Genomic DNA, 22,601 nt, shown 5'->3' with positions numbered 1-22,601 from the left:
TTGATTCCTGTCACCACCCCACCACACATGAAATGGCCCCCCCCCCCCCCTCCACACACGTGCAAGGAAGCGCTAGGAGAAGACAACAAAGGCCACATTCTTGCACACTCGGTCTCTAGCTGTCATGTGTAATGCACTGAAACCACAGCTCCCTTTCCACATCCAAACCCCACAAAACTTTCCATGGTTTACCCCAGACGCTTCACATGCCCTGGTTCAATCCATTGACAGCACGTCGACTCTGGTATACCACATCTTTCCAATTCACTCTATTCCTTGCACACCTTTCACCCTCCTGTATGTTCAGGCCCCGATCGCTCAAAGTCTTTTTCACTCCACCCTTTAACCTCCAATTTGGTTTCCCACTTCTTGTTCCCTACACCTCTGACACATATCCTCTTTGTCAATCTTTCTTCACTCATTCTCTCCATTTGACCAAACCATTTCAGTACACCCTCTTTTTTTTCTGTCAACCACACTCTTTTATTACCACACATCTCTCTTATCCTTTCTTTACCTACTCAATCAAACCACCACACAATGCATATTGTCCTCAAATATTTCATTTCCAACACATCCACTGTCCTCTGCACAGCCCTATCTATATCCCATGCCTTGCAACCTTATAACATTTTTGGAACTACTATTCCTTCATACATACCCATTTTTGCTCTCCAAGATAACGTTCTCGCCTTCCACACATTCTTCAACGCTCCCAGAACCTTTGCCCCCTCCCCCACCCTGTGACTGACTTCCGCTTCCATGGTTCCATCCGCTGCTAAATCCACTCCCAAATATCTAAAACACTTCACTTCCTCCAGTTTTTCTCCATTCAAACTCACCTCCCAATTGACTTGTCCCTCAGCCCAACTGAACCTAATAACCTGGCTCATATTCACTGGTCAGAGGTGGAGGGAACAAGGAGAAGCGGGAGATCAAATTGGAGGTAGAAGGATGGAGTGAAAAAGATTTTGAGCGATCAGGGCCTGAACATGCAGGAGGGTAAAAGGCGTGTGGTATATTGGGTTGAAGTGCTGGCACTAGATTGAACCAGGGCATGTGAAGCATCTGGGGTGAACCATGGAAAGGTCTGTGGGGCCTGGATGTGCAAAGGGAGCTGTGGTTTCAGTGCATTACACATGACAGCTAGAGACTGAGTGTGAACAAATGTGGCCTTTTTGTCTTTTCCTGGCACTACCTTGCTGGAGGGGAAGGAGAGATGCTGTTTCTTGTGTGGCGGGGTGGTGATGTACGAATATGTCCATTTGTATATATATGTATATGTCTGTGTATGTATATGCATACGTTGAAATGTATACGTATGTTTATGGGCGTTCTTGTATATATATGTGTATATGTGTGATTTGAATGTATATGGGTGTATATGGGTGATTTGAATGCAAAGGTGAGTAATGTGGCAGTTGAGGGAATAATTGGTATACATGGGGTGTTCAGTGTTGTAAATGGAAATGGTGAAGAGCTTGTAGATTTATGTGCTGAAAAAGGACTGATGATTGGGAATACCTGGTTTAAAAAGCGTGATATACATAAGTATACTTATGTAAGTAGGAGAGATGGCCAGAGAGCGTTATTGGATTACGTGTTAATTGACAGGCATGCGAAAGAGAGACTTTTGGATGTTAATGTGCTGAGAGGTGCAACTGGAGGGATGTCTGATCATTATCTTGTGGAGGCTAAGGTGAAGATTTGTATGGGTTTTCAGAAAAGAAGAGTGAATGTTGGGGTGAAGAGGGTGGTGAGAGTAAGTGAGCTTGAGAAGGAGACCTGTGTGAGGAAGTACCAGGAGAGACTGAGTACAGAATGGAAAAAGGTGAGAACAATGGAAGTAAGGGGAGTGGGGGAGGAATGGGATGTATTTAGGGAATCAGTGATGGCTTGAGCAAAAGATGCTTGTGGCATGAGAAGAGTGGGAGGTGGGTTGATTAGAAAGGGTAGTGAGTGGTGGGATGAAGAAGTAAGAGTATTAGTGAAAGAGAAGAGAGAGGCATTTGGATGATTTTTGCAGGGAAAAAATGCAATTGAGTGGGAGATGTATAAAAGAAAGAGACAGGAGGTCAAGAGAAAGGTGCAAGAGGTGAAAAAAAAGGGCAAATGAGAGTTGGGGTGAGAGAGTATCATTAAATTTTTGGGAGAATAAAAAGATGTTCTGGAAGGAGGTAAATAAAGTGCGTAAGACAAGGGAGCAAATGGGAACTTCAGTGAAGGGCGCAAATGGGGAGGTGATAACAAGTAGTGGTGATGTGAGAAGGAGATGGAGTGAGTATTTTGAAGGTTTGTTGAATGTGTTTGATGATAGAGTGGCAGATATAGGGTGTTTTGGTTGAGGTGGTGTGCAAAGTGAGAGGGTTAGGGAAAATGATTTGGTAAACAGAGAAGAGGTAGTGAAAGCTTTGCGGAAGATGAAAGCCGGCAAGGCAGCAGGTTTGGATGGTATTGCAGTGGAATTTATGAAAAAAGGGAGTGACTGTATTATTGACTGGTTGGTAAGGTTATTTAATGTATGTATGACTCATGGTGAGGTGCCTGAGGATTGGCAGAATGCGTGCATAGTGCCATTGTACAAAGACAAAGGGGATAAGAGTGAGTGCTCAAATTACAGAGGTATAAGTTTGTTGAGTATTCCTGGTAAATTATATGGGAGGGTATTGATTGAGAGGGTGAAGGCATGTACAGAGCATGAGATTGGGGAAGAGCAGTGTGGTTTCAGAAGTGGTAGAGGATGTGTGGATCAGGTGTTTGCTTTGAAGAATGTATGTGAGAAATACTTAGAAAAGCAAATGGATTTGTATGTAGCATTTATGGATCTGGAGAAGGCATATGATAGAGTTGATAGAGATGCTCTGTGGAAGGTATTAAGAATATATGGTGTGGGAGGAAAGTTGTTAGAAGCAGTGAAAAGTTTTTATCGAGGATGTAAGGCATGTGTACGTGTAGGAAGAGAGGAAAGTGATTGGTTCTCAGTGAATGTAGGTTTGCGGCAGGGGTGTGTGATGTCTCCATGGTTGTTTAGTTTGTTTATGGATGGGGTTGTTAGGGAGGTAAATGCAAGAGTTTTGGAAAGAGGGGCAAGTATGAAGTCTGTTGGGGATGAGAGAGCTTGGGAAGTGAGTCAGTTGTTGTTCGCTGATGATACAGCGCTGGTGGCTGATTCATGTGAGAAACTGCAGAAGCTGGTGACTGAGTTTGGTAAAGTGTGTGGAAGAAGAAAGTTAAGAGTAAATGTGAATAAGAGCAAGGTTATTAGGTACAGTAGGGTTGAGGGTCAAGTCAATTGGGAGGTGAGTTTGAATGGAGAAAAACTGGAGGAATTGAAGTGTTTTAGATATCTGGGAGTGGATCTGGCAGCGGATGGAACCATGGAAGCGGAAGTGGATCATAGGGTGGGGGAGGGGGCGAAAATTCTGGGGGCCTTGAAGAATGTGTGGAAGTCGAGAACATTATCTCGGAAAGCAAAAATGGGTATGTTTGAAGGAATAGTAGTTCCAACAATGTTGTATGGTTGCGAGGCGTGGGCTATGGATAGAGTTGTGCGCAGGAGGATGGATGTGCTGGAAATGAGATGTTTGAGGACAATGTGTGGTGTGAGGTGGTTTGATCGAGTGAGTAACGTAAGGGTAAGAGAGACGTGTGGAAATAAAAAGAGCGTGGTTGAGAGAGCAGAAGAGGGTGTTTTGAAGTGGTTTGGGCACATGGAGAGAATGAGTGAGGAAAGATTGACCAAGAGGATATATGTGTCGGAGGTGGAGGGAACGAGGAGAAGAGGGAGACCAAATTGGAGGTGGAAAGATGGAGTGAAAAAGATTTTGTGTGATCGGGGCCTGAACATGCAGGAGGGTGAAAGGAGGGCAAGGAATAGAGTGAATTGGAGCGATGTGGTATACCGGGGTTGACGTGATGTCAGTGGATTGAATCAAGGCATGTGAAGCGTCTGGGGTAAACCATGGAAAGCTGTGTAGGTATGTATATTTGCGTGTGTGGACGTATGTATATACATGTGTATGGGGGGGGTTGGGCCATTTCTTTCGTCTGTTTCCTTGCGCTACCTCGCAAACGCGGGAGACCGACAAAGTATAATAATAAAAAAAAAAAAAATAATAGAATAATATATGTGTGAGGTGTTTGATCGAGTAAGTAACGTAAGGGTAAGAGAGATGTGTTGAAATAAAAAGAGCGTGGTTGAGAGAGCAGAAGAGGGTGTTTTGAAATGGTTCGGGCACATGGAGAGAATGAGTGAGGAAAGATTGACCAAGAGAATATATGTGTCGGAGGTGGAGGGAACGAGGAGAAGAGGGAGACCAAATTGGAGGTGGAAAGATGGAGTGAAAAAGATTTTGTGTGATCGGGGCCTGAACATGCAGGAGGGTGAAAGGAGGGCAAGGAATAGAGTGATTTGGAGCGATGTGGTATACCGGGGTTGACGTGCTGTCAGTGGATTGAATCAAGGCATGTGAAGCGTCTGGGGTAAACCATGGAAAGCTGTGTAGGTATGTATATTTGCGTGTGTGGACGTATGTATATACATGTGTATGGGGGTGGGTTGGGCCATTTCTTTCGTCTGTTTCCTTGCGCTACCTCGCAAATGCGGGAGACAGCGGCAAAAAAAAAAAAAAATGTGTATATGAGTGGTTGGGCCGTTCTTCGTCTGTTTCCTTGCGCTGCCTTACTGACACGGGAAACAGCACATAAAGTAAAGATAAGGGGCGAAGGTTCTAAGAGTGTTGAAGAATTTGTGGAAGGCGAGAACGTTATCTTGGAAAGCAAAAGTGGATACGTTTGAAGGAATAAATGGACTCCAACAATGTTATCCCTGGGGATAGGGGATTAAGAATACTTCCCACGTATTCCCTGCGTGTCGTAGAAGGCGACTAAAAGGGGAGGGAGCGGGGGGGGGCTGGAAATCCTCCCCTCTCGTTTTTTTTTTTAATTTTCCAAAAGAAGGAACAGAGGGGGCCAGGTGAGGATATTCCAAAAAAGGCCCAGTCCTCTGTTCTTAACGCTACCTCGCTAATGCAGGAAATGGCGAATAGTTTAAATGAAAAGAAAGAAAAAACAATGTTATGTGGTTGTGAGGTGCTGGCTGTAGATAGGGTTGTGAGGAGGAGGGTGATGTGTTGGAAATGAAATGTTTGAGGGCAATTTGTGGTGTGAAGTGGTTTGATCAAGTAAGTAATGATAGGGTAAGAGAGATGTGTGGTAATAAAAAGAGTGTGGTTGAGAGAGCAGAAAGAGGGTGAATTGAAATAGTTTGGACACATGGAGAGAATGAGTGAGGAGAGATTTGCAAAGAGGATATATGTGTCTGAGGTGGAGGGAACAAAGAGAAGTGGAAAACCAGATTGGAGGTGGAAGGATGGAGTGAAGAAAATTATGAGCAATCGGGGCCTGAACATATAGGAGGGTGAAAGGTGTGCAAGGAATAGAGTGAATTGGAACGATGTGGTTTACCGGGGTCAGCATGCTGTCAATAGATTGAACCAGGGCATGTGAAACGTCTGGGGTATGCTTTGCACATATTCACTATGTATTGTAGGTGACAAAAAGGGGTGGGAGCAGGAGTTGGAAACCCTCCCCTTCTTGTATTTTGATTTCTTGAAGATGGAACAGGAGCCAAGCAAGGAGTGCTAAGGCTGAGGCTAGGGTGTTGGAATGTGAGTGGAGTTAAAGAAGATGGGCGAGATAAATGATGCAACAGAGCTAAATGGAAATTCCAAGCTTCTGAATGCTTGGAGCTGGAACATATAGGAGAGTGTAAAGCTTGCACGAGATTGAGTGAAGAAATGGAGCGTTGTGATATATGCAGGGTTCCCACACCACTGGGAAAACGGGAAGAACCCGGGAATTTTATTTGAGGTGCTCTCGGCTGCGAAAAGGCCTGGAAAACGCATAAAATTGAAAATGTCCGGGAAAAACCCTTGAAACGGAAGTTAGGAAAAGGTTACTTCCCTTGGGCCTCATTCGTCCCTCGCTTTAGTACCCTGAATATACTTTATTGCTACATTGCAGCTTTTTTGTGGGGTAGTTGTATGGTACGAATCGAACTGAAATTGCGGTCTCGATAGTGCTTGCTCACATCTGTTATGGAGTGATGAAAGCAATGGTTAATAATGATCGTGATGGCCAATTTTTTTTAAAAAACCTTCGCATTTGCCAAGTCAACTCTTATTGACTCTGATTGGGTTAAAGTCTTTTTTTCCCAATGCAATATCGTTAAATACAAATACGTTCAAAGATTGCGAAATTTTTATAAATATCGCATGTTTATTTTCAAAGCGTTTAGTTAGCATTGAATTGGAAATAAGAACTTTAACAAGAGAGAAACAATTTTCAGAGGAAGTTACGGATGAATGTTGCAAGGAAATAGCAACCGCTAAAATTGTTGAATCTTTAAAAATTGAAAGGGCTTTTTATTTGAGTCCAAAACAAGTCGTTGACCTTATAGAAGGAAATCCTAATCTAAGACTATTCTCCTTTACGCCAAGGTGGATTAACTCTTTTGTCTGAATGGATTGGTATTTTTATTCAGTACAGCCATAGGCTGAAATTTGGTGAAGATTTTTTTCACTTCTACAAATATGTAGATTATGGCTACAGTTCCTCGTGCTACAATAGAATGTATGACTCTGCCCCTTAGTGGGCATCTATGGACCTTCTGGATGAAGACTGTTCAACAGAAGTTTTCTACATGTCAGGAAGTGAATCAAACGACAGTGATGCAACGGACATTTTTCCAGACTTAGATAATGATTTATAGACAGAAGATAATTTTGAAAAACCCTGAAGGTAAGTAGTATACCCTAAAATACCGTGTTGAAAAATCACCCTAAAAACATCATAATTAAGCCAAAAAACATGCTGAAAAAGTGCACATTGTCTCATTTTATTCATAATACCCTAGTCATTATACCTCCACTCAACGATTTGTTGGTAAATTTGAGTCATCATGTTGTCCATCCATCTGTTTTTCTAAAAAAAAAAAACAAGTTAAGGGCCTATTTATTTGGAGTACATTCAAAATAACGAACTTTGAGAATTTACATACAATTTGTACATGTAAATGAAGAACTTTTGGCAATGATAAGAGGAGTCTGAGCAGTAAGTTTCACAACTGTATAGCTCATTAGAATTATTTGAAATTTGGAATGCAGCTTTACTCTCATGATGACTTGTATCATGTATGATGTTACAATAACTTTCTGTTTACTATACTTAAACTTTGGCTGTACACGATCCAAGTAATGATTTATAAAGAATATAGAATGTACATGTACAATTGGAAGACACTAACCATTGAAAACTAGTTGAAGTTCTGAGTCATAAGTTTGTGATTATCCAAGAAGTAGCGTCATGTACTCATTAACATCAAGAATTTAGAGTATGGTTGGTGAAAATGAATTTTTACCAAACTTAGAATAATGGTGACCTTTATGGAAATCCTTTGAATGCTATAGATTTCCAATGTTTTAGGTAAATGGCCTTAGTCACAGTGCTGAGTCAGAAAATTTCTGTATCATGCAAATTAGTCATCTTGTGGCTTGTAAAGCATTGAAAGCCAGCCTCATACAGAAAGCTCTTGATAGTCCTGTCAATACAAGTCCAATCCTAAATCATTAGAACTAACATGGTAACTAAGTTATGAATGTGTTCAATAGAACAAACACAAACCAATGATCAGTGTTATCCAGATGGTTTGTCCATTGAAGTCCGTTTAAGATTAAGTGGGCTGAAAACCCTGTGGAAAATATCCTGGAAAACATTTACAGATCCTGGAAATATCCTGGAAAAAGCCTTGAATTTTATGTCAGTAAAAGAGTGGGAACCCTGTATATGGGTAACATGCTGTGAATGGACTGATACAAGGCATTCATTTTCTGCCCAAAAAAATGTTTGTAAAAAACATTGTCTGTCCCTCCTTGTATTTTCAGAGGTGATGTATGGCTATTGTTTAATGTGGGTACAAGCATATGATGCTCGGTGAAATCATCATACATTTAGTCTTTGAGCCTAATGTGTCAAATAATGTGAGCACCAGCAGCCCACTTCAGTGTATCTCAGGCTATATTTGAGCACCAGCAGCCCACTTCAATGTATCTCAGGCTATCTTGAGGGAAGGGTGTTCTTTTTTTTTACTCTTCTAGGCTGCCACTACATTTCAGGAATTTCACTTCTGGGCACTGTATTTCTTCCACCTGTGCTTCACGATGGTTGACTCTTACCTTTTCGAGGAGGAAACCCAAAGTCTCAACTGGAAGCAAGAAAATGTGGATACATGTGAGATTTCTAAGCACACTAGGTGCTTAGAATAGACTATCAAGTGGCTGCTTTATACAAGACTTCATCATTGCCTTACCTTATTCAGGATGTCAAGACCTTATGTACCCAAAAAAAATGGAGCCAGAATACTTTAGGAACCTTGCCAGTTCCATGCTCAGACATCTGCAGAAGGTAATCAAGGCCAAAGGAGAGAGATGACAAGGTACTGAAATGTAAGTGTGACATATCTCTATATATCTATCTTTATTTCCAATGCCTGTTCCAATTGGAACTCCCTCAAAGGGGTGGCCACACGAACAGAATATCCATAACTAAAGAACTCCATTGCCGCTTCTTAGCCTTTAGTGCCTTGCCCACTGGCCACTGGCAGAGGGCTACTTTAGTGCAGTGTTTGCAGAGGCTCCTACCTAATGTTCCTAATAACTACTATCTAATGCTCCTGCCTACTACTACCTAATGTTTCTACCTAATGCTTCTGCCTAAATGTCTCTCCCTACTACTTCTGTCTACTGCTCATACCATTTGGCCTAAAGGCTGGGGTAGTGCGTAGTGCTCACAGCAGGAAAATTTAGTTATGAAGAATAAGGTGTGAGTTAGGTGTTGTCAAGTGTTACAAATGACATGGAGTGATTGCATGTTTGAAGACAGAATGCCAGTAGTCCACATGTTCGTGAGGCACAAAGACAGCTACCTTGATTAGAGGAGTGCAGCTTGACAAAAACTGAAGTGCTAGCTCACTATGAAGTTGCCCTTTGGAAATGTATGGGGAGGTGGATTTTTTTTTTTTTTACCAACACTATGTGAAGCAGACAGGTGAAATCATATACAGGTCTGTTAGGCCTAGTTGTGAATAGGTTACTGTGGTTTCAGTGCATTACTCATGGCAGCTAGGGAGTAGATATGATTGAGAGAAGCCATTTCTTTGTTTGCTAATGGCACTATGTCATAAATGGGTGAAAAGAAGTTTGAAAAAATTTCTTTCATACTTATCATTTGTCTTATTAGCAAGGTAGCATCAAGAACAGATGAAGAAAGGCTGCATTCATTCACGTCCATTGTCTAGCTAACATGTACAATGGACTGAAACCACATCCCCTTATCTAAATCCAGGCTCCATAAACCTTTCCATAGTTCCCCCTGGCAGCTTCATATTCCCTAGTTCAATCCATTGACAACTTGTCACCCCTTGTATACCACAATGCTCCAATTTGCTCAATCTCGAACAGGCATTTTACCCTCTTGCATGTTCAAGTCCCAGTTGCTCAGAATCTTTTTCACTCCTTCCTGCCATATCCAATTTGGTCTTCCCCTTCTCCTTGCCATGTTCCATCCACTTCTGGTACATATATTCTATGTTAGCCTCTCCTCTCTCAATTTCTCTCAATGTCCAGACCAGTTTAGCACACCCTTTTCAGCTCTCTCAGCCACATTCTTCTTATTATCCCACCTCCCTTTTACCGTCTTGTTACTAGATCAAACCACCTCCCACCACACATTATCCTCAAATATTTCATTTACTACACATTCCCTCTCCTCTACTCATCATCTGTAACTTATGCCACACATCCAGACAACATTGTTGGGGCTACTGTACCTTCAAATATACCTATTTTCACCCTTTCAGATAACGGCCTCTCTTTCCTCAGTGTTCCCAAGACATTCACCCCCTCACTTTCATCATTGCATTGACTGCCATGTCCACTTCCAGGTATTTAGAATACTTCACTTCCTCCTAATTTTCTACATTCAAGTTCATATCCCAGCTAACCTATCCCTCTGCCCTGCTGAATGTAATGACCTTGCTTTTATTTACATGTACTTTTCAATTTCCTCATTTAACATTTTTTTATATTTATGTATTATGCTTTGTCGCTGTCTCCTGCGTCAGTGAGGGAGCGCAAGGAAACAGACAAGAGAATGGCCCAACCCACCCACATATGCATACCTATACATTTCAATGTATACATATATATACATACACATACATCCGTTGCCACCACATCACACATGGAATGACAACCCCCTTCCCTGGATGCGTGCGAGGTAGTGCTAGGAAAAGACAACAAAGGCCACATTTATTCACACTCATTCTCTAGCTGTCATGTATAATGCACCGAAACCACAGCTCCCTTTCCACATTCAGGCCCCACAGAACTTTCCATGGTTTACCCCAGATGCTTCACATGCCCTGGTTCAATCCATTGACAGCACATCGACCCTAGTATACCACATCGTTCCAATTCACTCTTCCTTGCATGCCTTTAACCCTCCAGCATGTTCAGGCCTCAGTCGCTCAAAATCTTTTTCACTCCATTTTTCCAATTCTAATTTGGTCTCCCACTTCTCCTTGTTCCCTCCACCTCTTACACATATATCCTCTTTGTCAATCTTTCCTTACTCATTCTTTCCATGTGACCAAACCATTTCAAAACACCCTCTTCTGCTCTTTCAACCACACTCTTTTTATTACCACACATCTCTCTTACTCGTTCATTACTTACTTGATCAAACCACCTCACACCACATATTGTCCTCAAACATCTCATTTCCATCACATCCATCCTCCGGCGCACAACTCTATCTATAGCCCATGCCTCACAACCATATAACATTGTTGGAACCACTATTCCTTCAAACATACCCATTTTTGCTTTCTGAGATAATGTTCTCGCCTTCCACACATTTTTCAACGCTCTCAGAACTTTCGCCCCCTCCCCCACCCTGTGACTCACTTCCGCTTCCATGGTTCCATCTGCTGCCAAATCCACTCCCAGATAACTAAAATACTTCATTTCCTCCAGTTTTTCTCATTCAAACTTACCACCCAATTGACTTGTCCCTCAACCCTACTGTACCTAATAACCTTGCTCTTATTCACATTTACTCTCAGCCTTCATCTTTCACACACTTTACCACACTCGGTCACCAGCTTCTGCAGTTTCTTACCCGAATCAGCCACCAGTGCTGTATCATTAGTGAACAACAACTGACTCACTTCCCAACCTCTCTCATCCACAACAGACTGCATACTTGCCCCTCTCTCCAAAACTCTTGCATTCACCTTCCTAACAACCCCATCCATACACAAACTGAACAACAAAGGAGACATCACGCACCCCTGCCACAAACCGACATTCACTGAGAACCAATCACTTTCCTCTCTTCCCACTTGCACACATGCCGTACATCCTTGATAAAAACTTTTCACTGCTTCTAACAACTTGCCTCCCACACCATATATTCTAATACGCCTCCCACACCATATATTCTAATACCTTCCACAGAGCATCTCTATCAACTCAATCATATACCTTCTCCAGATCCATAAATGCTACATACAAATCCATTTGCTTTTCTAAGTATTTCTCACATACGTATGCTTTATACGTATGCTTTCTCTAGATCCATAAATGCTACATACAAATCGATTTGCTTTTCTAAGTATTTCTCATATACATTCTTCAAAGCAAACACCTGATCCACACATCCCCCTCCACTTCTGAAACCACACTGCTCTTCCCCAATTTGATGCTCTGTACATGCCTTCACCCTCTCAATCAATACCCTCCCATATAATTTCCCAGGAATACTCAACAAACTTATACCTCTATAATTTGAGCACTCACTCTTATCCCCTTTGCCTTTGTACAATGGTACTATGCATGCATTCAGGCACCTCACCATGAGTCATACGTGCATTAGATATCCTTACCGACCAGTCAGCAACACAGTCACCCCATTTTTTGATAAATTCCATTGCAATACCATCCAAACCCGCTGCCTTGCTGGCTTTCATCTTCCGTAAAGCTTATACTACCTCTTCTCTGTTTACCAAATCATTCTCCCTAACCCTCTCACTTTGCACACCACCTCGTCCAACACACCCTATATCTGCAACTCTATCATCTAACCCATTCAAGAAACCTTCAAAATACTCACTCTATCTCCTTCTCACATCACTACTTCTTGTTATCACCTCTCCATTAGCCCCCTTCACTTAACACTTCACTTCATTTAACATATACTCCCAAATTCAGTCACCAATTCTGCAGTTTCTTGCTCAGATCTGCCATCAGTGCTTTGCCAGTAGTACACAACCCCCTACAGACTGCATACTTACCCGTCTCATCAAGACTTGCATTTACCTCTCTTGCCACTTGATTCACAAAACAAATTAAACAACCACATGACATCACAGACCCCTGAATAAACATACACCTCTGTAACTTTCAGTAGTCTTTTATTCCTCCAAATTAGACAATCATGCATTAACTCTTCATTCGTATTACATTATCTTCCTTTTATGGGGCTTTTACATCACTTAGAAAGGTGGTCAGATCCACCAAGCCAGGTGACATTTTATAATATAAATTTCTTTATTAACAGGGCACCAGTCGTCCCAGCCACTATCATGTGCTGTGGGATGACAACCATTTTGATAGTGATGAACTGCAGTGCCTGACTTACCAGCTGTGCCATACATATGTTCGGTGTACCCGGTCAGTCTCCATACCTGCTCCAGCTTATTATGCCCATTTAGTGGCCTTCAGAGCACGTTATCATCTTGTTGAGAAAGAGCATGACAGGTTAGTTATCTTACCTTTTAAGATACTGAATCTCTTGATCATTGGGACAATTTGTGAAAGTCTTGTGTAGTGGTTAAATCTTGCTATCACCATCTAAAGATGTAAGCATTAGGGGTATGTATTCATGAGTTGTATCCAATCACTACTTTCTTTTTTTTTTACAATAGTTTTGTTGATATTATTGATGAGATTTAGTATCTGTCCATATGTCTTTTATCATTTATCATTGCTCCATTCCTAGTTCAGTGGGAGGGATTAGGTTATTACAACCACCATACTTCACTGTCACATCCTCTCCTAGACTCATACTTTTATGTGAAATTAAAACATTGACTTACAAATTTATAGAAATGAATTACATTTTTCTGAGAGACTGGAGACTTAGTACAGAATGGAGAAAGATGAGAACAAAGGACGTAAGGGGAGTGGGGCAGGAATGGGATGTATTTAGGGAAGCAGTGATGGCTTGCACAAAAGATGCTTGTGGCATGAGAAGCGTGGGAGGTGGGCAGATTAGAAAGGGTAGTGAGTGGTGGGATGAAGAAGTAAGATCATTAGTGAAAGAGAAGAGAGAGGCATTTGGACGATTTTTGCAGGGAAATAATGCAAATGAGTGGGAGATGTATAAAAGAAAGAGGCAGGAGGTCAAGAGAATGGTGCAAGAGGTGAAAAAGAGGGCAAATGAGAGTTGGGGTGAGAGAGTATCATTAAAGTTTAGGGAGAATAAAAAGATGTTTTGGAAGGAGGTGAATAAAGTGCGTAAGACAAGGGAACAAATGGGAACTTCAGTGAAGGGGGCTAATGGGGAGGTGATAACAAGTAGTGGAGATGTGAGAAGGAGATGGAGTGAGTATTTCGAAGGTTTGTTGAATGTGTTTGATGATAGAGAGGCAGATATAGGGTGTTTTGGTCGAAATGGTGTGCAAAGTGAGAGGGTTAGGGAGAATGATTTGGAAAACAGAGAAGAGGTAGTAAAAGCTTTGCAGAAGATGAAAGCTGGCAAGGCAGTGGGTTTGGATGGTAATGCAAAGTAATTTATTAAAACAGGGGGTGACTGTATTGTTGACTGGTTGGTAAGGTTATTTAATGTATGTATGACTCATGGTGAGGTGCCTGAGGATTGGCAGAATGCTTGCATAGTGCCATTGTATAAAGGCAAAGGGGATAAAAGTGAGTGCTCAAATTACAGAGGTATAAGTTTGTTGAGTATTCCTGGTAAATTATATGGGAGGGTATTGATTGAGAGGGTGAAGGCATGTACAGAGCATCAGATTGGGGAAGAGCAGTGTGGTTTCAGAAGTGGTAGAGGATGTGTGGATCAGGTGTTTGCTTTGAAGAATGTATGTGAGAAATACTTAGAAAAGCAAATGGGTTTGTATGTCGCATTTATGGATCTTGAGAAGGCATATGATAGAGTTGATAGAGATGCTCTGTGGAAGGTATTAAGAATATATGGTGTGGGAGGCAAGTTGTTAGAAGCAGTGAAAAGTTTTTATCGAGGATGTAAGGCATGTGTACGTGTAGGAAGAGGTGAAAGTGATTGGTTCTCAGTGAGTGTAGGTTTGCGGCAGGGGTGTGTGATGTCTCCATGGTTGTTTAATTTGTTTATGGATGGGGTTGTTAGGGAGGTGAATGCAAGAGTTTTGGAAAGAGGGGCATGTATGCAGTCTGTTGTGGATGAGAGAGCTTGGGAAGTTAGTCAGTTTTTGTTTGCTGATGATACAGCACTGGTGGCTGATTCATGTGAGAAACTGAGTTTGGTAAAGTAAGTATGTGTAAGAAGAAAGCTGAGAGTAAATGTGAATTAAGAGCAAGGTTATTAGGTACAGTAGGGTTGAGGGTCAAGTCAATTGGGAGGTAAGATTGAATGGAGAAAAACTGGAGGAAGTAAAGTGTTTTAGATATCTGGGAGTAGATTTGGCAGCGGATGGAACCATGGAAGCGGAAGTGAATTATAGGGTGGGGGAGGGGGCAAAAGTTCTAGGAGCGTTGAAGAATGTGTGGAAGTCGAGAACATTATCTCGGAAAGCAAAAATGGGTATGTTTGAAGGAATAGTGGTTCCGACAATGTTATATGGTTGCAAGGTGTGAGCTATGGATAGAGTTGTGCAGAGGAGGGTCGATGTGCTGGAAATGAGATGTTTGAGGACAATATATGGTGTGAGGTGGTTTGATCGAGTAAGTGATAATAGAGTAAGAGAGATGTGTGGTAATGAAAAGAGTGTGGTTGAGAGAGTAGAAGAGGGTGTTTTAAGATTGTTTGTTCACATGGAGAGAATGAGTGAGGAAAGATTGACCGAGAGGATATATGTGTCAGAGATAGAGGGAATGAGGAGAAGTGGGAGACCAAATTGGAGGTGGAAAGATGGAGTGAAAAAGATTTTGAGTGATCGGGGCCTGAATATGCAGGAGGGTGAAAGGTGTGCAAGGAATAGAGTGAATTGGAACAATGTGGTATACCGGGGTTGACATGCTGTCAATGGATTGAACCAGGTCATGTGAAGCGTTTGGGGTAAACCATGTAAAGTTCTGTTGGGCTTGGACGTGGAAAGGGAGCTGTGGTTTCGGTGCATTATTACATGACAGCTAGAGACTGAGTGTGAATGAATGTGGCCTTTTTTGTCTTTTCGTAGCGCTACCTCGCGCACATGAGGGGGGAGGGGGTTGTTATTTTCATGTGTGGCGGGATGGCGATGGGAATGATTAAAGGCAGACAGTATGAATTATGTACATGTGTATATTTGTATATGTCTGTGTGGCTATATATATGTATACGTTGAGATGTATAGGTATGTATATTTGTGTGTGAGGACGTGTATGTATATACATATGTATATGTTTGGGTTGGGCCATTCTTTCGTCTGTTTCCTTGTGCTACCTCACTAATGCGAGAGACAGCGACAAAGCAAAATACTAGTAATAAAATTTTTCTGTTCTAATATTAAGTTGATTTAACATCTGGGTCAGTCTTCACTCTTGATACTTCTGTACTCAAAATACTTCCATTGCATACAGTCCCCAGTCATTTCCCTAGTATCTTGAAATATTTGTGGTTCTGATCTGCACTGTTACATATCTTCTTGACCAACCTATCATCTGCTATACTTTCTGTATGGCCATACCATCCAAAATGGCTTTCATCCATGCATCTTGCTGATGACTTCTTACCACATAACTATCTATTTCTTTGTTTGTCTGTGTGTCTGTCTATCTTTCTGTCATCATTTTTCTGTTCCCAGTTTAAGTCCTTTGCTGTGGTTGGGGCATATATTTATAAGTAATTCTTAAAGTATCCTTCCCACTCAAGGGAAAATTAGCTTTTTTCAAATCTGTTAGTAACATCTTGTGCTTTCTTACCAGACATTGCAGCCTAGATTTTTTTTCAATACTGTTATCTGCTTACGTGGAAACGTTAAGAAAGCCTGTAAGAGATCTGCATCATGTTATATGATAATTTGTAATGCACATACACATACATATACATTTCAGTGTATTGATACATATACGTAAACAGACATATACATATTATTTTCTTTTTTATACTTTGTCACTGTCTCCTGCATTAGTGAGGTAGTGCAAGGAAACAGACGAAAGAATGGCCCAACATACACATCCACGCACATACATATACATACTTATACATTTCAGTATATACATATATATACATACTCAATACATATATACACATGTACATAATTCATACTTGCTGCCTTTATTCATTCCTGTTGCCACCTCGCCGCACATGAAATGACAACCCCCTCCCCCCACATGCACGCAGGGTAGCACTAGGAAAAAACAACAAAGGCCACATTCATTCACACTCAGTCTCTAGCTGTCATTTATAATGAGCCGAAACCACAGCTCCCTTTCCACATCCAGGTTCCACAAAACTTTCCATGGTTTACCCCAGACGCTTCATATGCCCTGGTTCAATCCAATGACAGCATGTCAACCCCAGTATACCACATCATTCCAATTCACTCTATTCCTTGCATGCCTTTTACCTTCCTGCATGTTCAGGCCCCGATCACTCAAAATCTTTTTCACTCCATCTTTCCTCCTCCAATTTGGTCTCCCACTTCTCCTTGTTCCCTCCACCTCTGATACATATATCCTCTTTTTCAATGTTTCCTCACTCATTCTCTACATGTGACCAAACCATTTCAAAACACCCTCTTCTGCTCTGTTAACCACACTCATTTTATTACCACACATCTGTCTTACGCTTTCGTTACTTACTCGATGAAACCACCTCACACCACATATTGTCCAAATATCTCATTTCCAAGACATCCACCCTCCTCTGCACAGCTCTATCTATAGCTCACTCCTCGCAACCATATAACATTGTTGGAACCGCTATTCCTTCAAACACCCATTTTTGCTTTCCGAGATAACGTTCTCACCTTCCAACATTTTTCAACCCTCCCAGAACTTTTGCCCCCTCCCCCACCCTGTGACTCACTTTGCTTCATGGTTCCATCCTCTGTCAAATCCACTCCCAGATATCTAAAGCACTTCACTTCCTCCAGTTTTTCTCCATTCAAACTTACCTCCCAATTGACTTGTCCCTCAACCCTACTATACCTAATAACCTTGCTCTTATTCACATTTACTCTCCACTTTCTTCTTTCACACACTTTACCAAACTCAATCAGGAGCTTCTGCAGTTTCTCACCCAAATCAGCCACCAGTACCAAACTCAATCAGGAGCTTCTGCAGTTTCTCACCCAAATCAGCCACCAGCGCTGTATCATCAGCGAACAACTGACTCACCATGGAAGCGGAAGTGAGTCACAGGGTGGGGGAGGGGGCGAAAGTTCTGAGAGCGTTGAAAAATGTGTGGAAGGCGAGAACATTATCTCAGAAAGCAAAAATGGGTATGTTTGAAGGAATAGTGGTTCCAACAATGTTATATGGTTGCGAGGCATGGGGTATAGATAGAGTTGTGCGGAGGAGGGTGGATGTGATGGAAATGAGATGTTTGAGGACAATATGTGGTGTGAGGTGGTTTGATCAAGTAAGTAATGAAAGGGTAAGAGAGATGTGTGGTAATACAAAGAGTGTGGTTGAGAGAGCAGAAGAGGGTGTTTTGAAATGGTTTGGTCACATGGAGAGAATGAGTGAGGAAAGATTGACCAAGAGGATATATGTGTCAGAGGTGGAGGGAACGAGAAGTGGGAGACCAAATTGGAGGTGGAAAGATGGAGTGAAAAAGATTTTGAGTGATCAGGGCCTGAACATGCAGAAGGGTGAAAGGCGGGCAAGGAATAGAGTGAATTGGAACGTTGTATACCAGGGTCGACGTGCTGTCAATGGATTGAACCAGGGCATGTGAAGCGTCTGGGGTAAACCATGGAAAGTTCTGTGGGGCCTGAATGTGGAAAGGGAGCTGTGGTTTCAGTGCATTATACATGACAGCTGGAGACTGAGTGTGAACGAATGTGGCCTTTGTTGTCTTTTCCTAGCACTACCTTGCGCACATGCAGGGGAGGGGGTTGTCATTTCATGTGTGGTGTGGTGGCGACGGATGTCTAGGTATGTATATGTGTGTGTGTGGACATGTATGTATATACAGGTATATGTGGGTGGGTTGGGCCATTCTCTTGTCTGTTTCCGTGCGCTACCTCGCTGATGCAGGAGACAGTGACAAAGCATGATAAATGTATATAAAGAAATGTTAAACGAGGAAATTGAAAAGTACATGTAAATAAAAGCAAGGTCATTACATTCATCTTCCGCAAAGCCTTTACCACCTCTTCTCTGTTTACCATATAATTCTCCCTAACCCTCTCACTTCGCACACCACCTCGACCAAAACACCCTATATCTGCCACTCTATCATCTAACACATTCAACAAACCTTCAAAGTACTCATTCCATCTCCTTCTCACATCACCACTACTTGTTATTATCTCAAACCATCTCATAGTACATACTGTCCTCAAACATTTCATTTTCAACACATCCACCCTCCTCTGTAAAACCCTAGCTATAGCCCATGCCCCGCAACCATATAATGCTGTTGGAACTACAATTTCTTCAAACATACCCATTTTTGCTTTCTTAGATAATGTTCTAGCCCATGATGATTAGTTATGAAGGTGAAATCATCATTCAGTAGGAGTACATGTGATTTTATTTAGCATTTAATATTTCTGTACATGCAGCAATACTTGTTTCGTGAAGACAATCTGCCTCATCAGGTTCAAACAATTCATAATTTTTTTTTTTTTTTATCCCAACTCCACCACAAAAATATTGTCTCTCCTCTGCCATTCTAGATGACACACTGGACCTGACCCTTAGAGGGAAAATGGGGGGTGCCATGTGGTTAAGGGGGATTATGTGTGGGGTTGACCTGGGTAACACGACATGTGTTCGCCCTTTTTTCTTACGTTATGTTACGTTTCTTGAATGACTTTCTTTATTTCCAGGTTTTGTGGATTATCTTGTAATGATTTGGTTAATGCTAGGAAGGGCTTTAAAATTGCCTGGGGACAAATTAAAGTTCTTAGTGTTGGCATTTAGGACAGATTAAGTGATGCTGCATGTGGCATAATGAGCACAGGGTTATAGATTAACAGGATTTTCAAGATCTATGAAGTGATCATTTTCGTGACAGTGTTTAGCGATCACGTTTTTGTGGTCATCCCTACATACTTAATGACGATGCCAGTAACACCTCTGTTACAGTTTTTCCTGTCTGGCTTATATGAATATCATTGCATGCCTTGCATTTGATGGCATAAAAACTCCCAAATGTTGCATGATTTGGCCTGCTGTTTCTTAATGTCTTAATGAAGGTGTTATTGTCCTGGAAAGCAAGTTGCTTTCCAGGACAAGAACACCATCATTCCCCAGGTAACTTTAAAGCACATCCTGTTATCAACCAGATCATTATTAAATATATTTATTTATTTATTTTGCTTTGTCGCTGTCTCCCGCGTTTGCGAGGTAGCGCAAGGAAACAGACGAAACAAATGGCCCAACCCACCCCCATACACATATATATACATACACGTCCACACACGCAAATATACATACCTATACATCTCAATTTACACATATGTATACACACACAGACACATACTTATATACCCATGCACACAATTCACACTGTCTGCCTTTATTCATTCCCATCGCCACCTCGCCACACATGGAATACCATCCCCCTCCCCCCTCATGTGTGCGAGGTAGCGCTAGGAAAAGACAACAAAGGCCCCATTCGTTCACACTCAGTCTCCAGCTGTCATGCAATAATGCCCGAAACCACAGCTCCCTTTCCACAACCAGGCCCCACACAACTTTCCATGGTTTACCCCAGACGCTTCACATGCCCTGATTCAATCCACTGACAGCACGTCAACTCCGGTATAACACATCGATCCAATTCACTCTATTCCTTGCCCGCGTTTCACCCTCCTGCATGTTCAGGCCCCGATCACTCAAAATCTCTTTCACTCCATCTGTCCACCTCCAATTTGGTCTCCCACTTCTCCTCGTTCCCTCCACCTCTGACACATATATCCTCTTGGTCAATCTTTCCTCACTCATTCTCTCCATGTGCCCAAACCATTTCAAAACATCCTCTTCTGCTCTCTCAACCACGCTCTTTTTATTTCCACACATCTCTCTTACCCTTACATTACTTACTCGATCAAACCACCTCACACCACATATTGCCCTCAAACATCTCATTTCCAGCACATCCACCCTCCTGTGCACAACTCTATCCATAGCCCACGCCTCGCAACCATACAACATTGTTGGAACCACTATTCCTTCAAACATACCCATTTTTGCTTTCCGAGATAATGTTCTCGACTTCCAAACATTCTTCAAGGCTCCCAGGATTTTCGCCCCCTCCCCCACCCTATAATTCACTTCCGCTTCCATGGTTGCATCCGCTGCCAGATCCACTCCCAGATATCTAAAACACTCTACTTCCTCCAGTTTTTCTCCATTCAAACTTACCTCCCAATTGACTTGACCCTCAACCCTACTGTACCTAATAACCTTGCTCTTATTCACATTTACTCTTAACTTTCTTCTTTCACACACTTTACCAAACTCAGTCACCAGCTTCTGCAGTTTCTCACATGAACCAAACTCAGTCACCAGCTTCTGCAGTTTCTCACATGAATCAGCCACCAGCGCTGTATCATCAGCGAACAACAACTGACTCACTTCCCAAGCTCTCTCATCCACAACAGACTTCATACTTGCCCCTCTTTCCAAAACTCTTGCATTCACCTCCCTAACAACCCCATCCATAAACAAATTAAACAACCATGGAGACATCACACACCCCTGCCGCAAACCTACATTCACTGAGAACCAATCACTTTCCTCTCTTCCTACACATACACATGCCTTACATCCTCGATAAAAACTTTTCACTGCTTCTAACAACTTGCCTCCCACACCATATATTCTTAATACCTTCCACAGAGCATCTCTATCAACTCTATCATATGCTTTCTCCAGATCCATAAATGCTACATACAAATCCATTTGCTTTTCTAAGTATTTCTCACATACATTCTTCAAAGCAAACACCTGATCCACACATCCTCTACCACTTCTGAAACCACACTGCTCTTCCCCAATCTGATGCTCTGTACATGCCTTCACCCTCTCAATCAATACCCTCCCATATGATTTACCAGGAATACTCAACAAACTTATACCTCTGTAATTTGAGCACTCACTCTTATCCCCTTTGCCTTTGTACAATGGCACTATGCACGCATTCCGCCAATCCTCAGGCACCTCACCATGAGTCATACATACATTAGATAACCTTACCAACCAGTCAACAATAGAGTCACCCCCTTTTTTAATAGATTCAACTGCAATACCATCCAAACCTGCTGCCTTGCCGGCTTTCATCTTCCGCAAAGCTTTTACTACCTCTTCTCTGTTTACCAAATCATTTTCCCTAACCCTCTCACTTTGCACACCACCTCAACCAAAACACCCTATATCTGCCACTCTATCATCAAACACATTCAACAAACCTTCAAAATACTCACTCCATCTCCTTCTCACATCACCACTACTTGTTATCACCTCCCCATTAGCACCCTTCACTGAAGTTCCCATTTGCTCCCTTGTCTTACGGACTTTATTTACCTCCTTCCAGAACATCTTTTTATTCTCCCTAAAATTTAATGATACTCTCTCACCCCAACTCTCATTTGCCCTCTTTTTCACCTCTTGCACCTTTCTCTTGACCTCCTGTCTCTTTCTTTTATACATCTCCCACTCAATTGCATTTTTTCCCTGCAAAAATCATCCAAATGCCTCACTCTTCTCTTTCACTAATAATCTTATTTCTTCATCCCACCACTGACTACCCTTTCTAATCAATCCACCTCCCACGCTTCTCATGCCACAAGCATCTTTTGCGCAATCCATCACTGATTCCCTAAATACATCCCATTCCTCCCCCACTCCCCTTACTTCCATTGTTCGCACCTTTTTCCATTCTGTACTCAGTCTCTCCTGGTACTTCCTCACACAAGTCTCCTTCCCAAGCTCACTTACTCTCACCACCCTCTTCACCCCAACATTCACTCTTCTTTTCTGAAAACCCATACAAATCTTCACCTTCGCCTCCACAAGATAATGATCAGACATTCCTCCAGTTGCACCTCTCAGCACATTAACATCCAAAAGTCTCTCTTTCGCACGCCTGTCGATTAACACGTAATCCAA

The 22,601-nt window shown here is 42.0% G+C and overlaps 1 protein-coding gene across 1 annotated transcript in view; it reads left to right on the top strand.

The window, feature by feature from the left end:
• AGO1 (protein argonaute-2) overlaps positions 1-22,601 on the top strand; it is a 237,315-nt gene that overhangs the window by 193,179 nt on the left and 21,535 nt on the right. Inside the window, exon 18 of the mRNA XM_071690453.1 lies at positions 12,679-12,878. Coding sequence (XP_071546554.1) covers positions 12,679-12,878 — 200 coding nt within the window. The remainder of the gene's footprint in view (positions 1-12,678; positions 12,879-22,601) is intronic.

This window comes from Panulirus ornatus, chromosome 48 (genome assembly GCF_036320965.1).
Source record: "Panulirus ornatus isolate Po-2019 chromosome 48, ASM3632096v1, whole genome shotgun sequence".
NCBI classification, from domain to species: domain Eukaryota; kingdom Metazoa; phylum Arthropoda; class Malacostraca; order Decapoda; family Palinuridae; genus Panulirus; species Panulirus ornatus.
The sequence above is the reverse complement of the archived record's forward strand: the minus strand, read 5'-3'. Positions and strand labels throughout refer to the sequence as shown.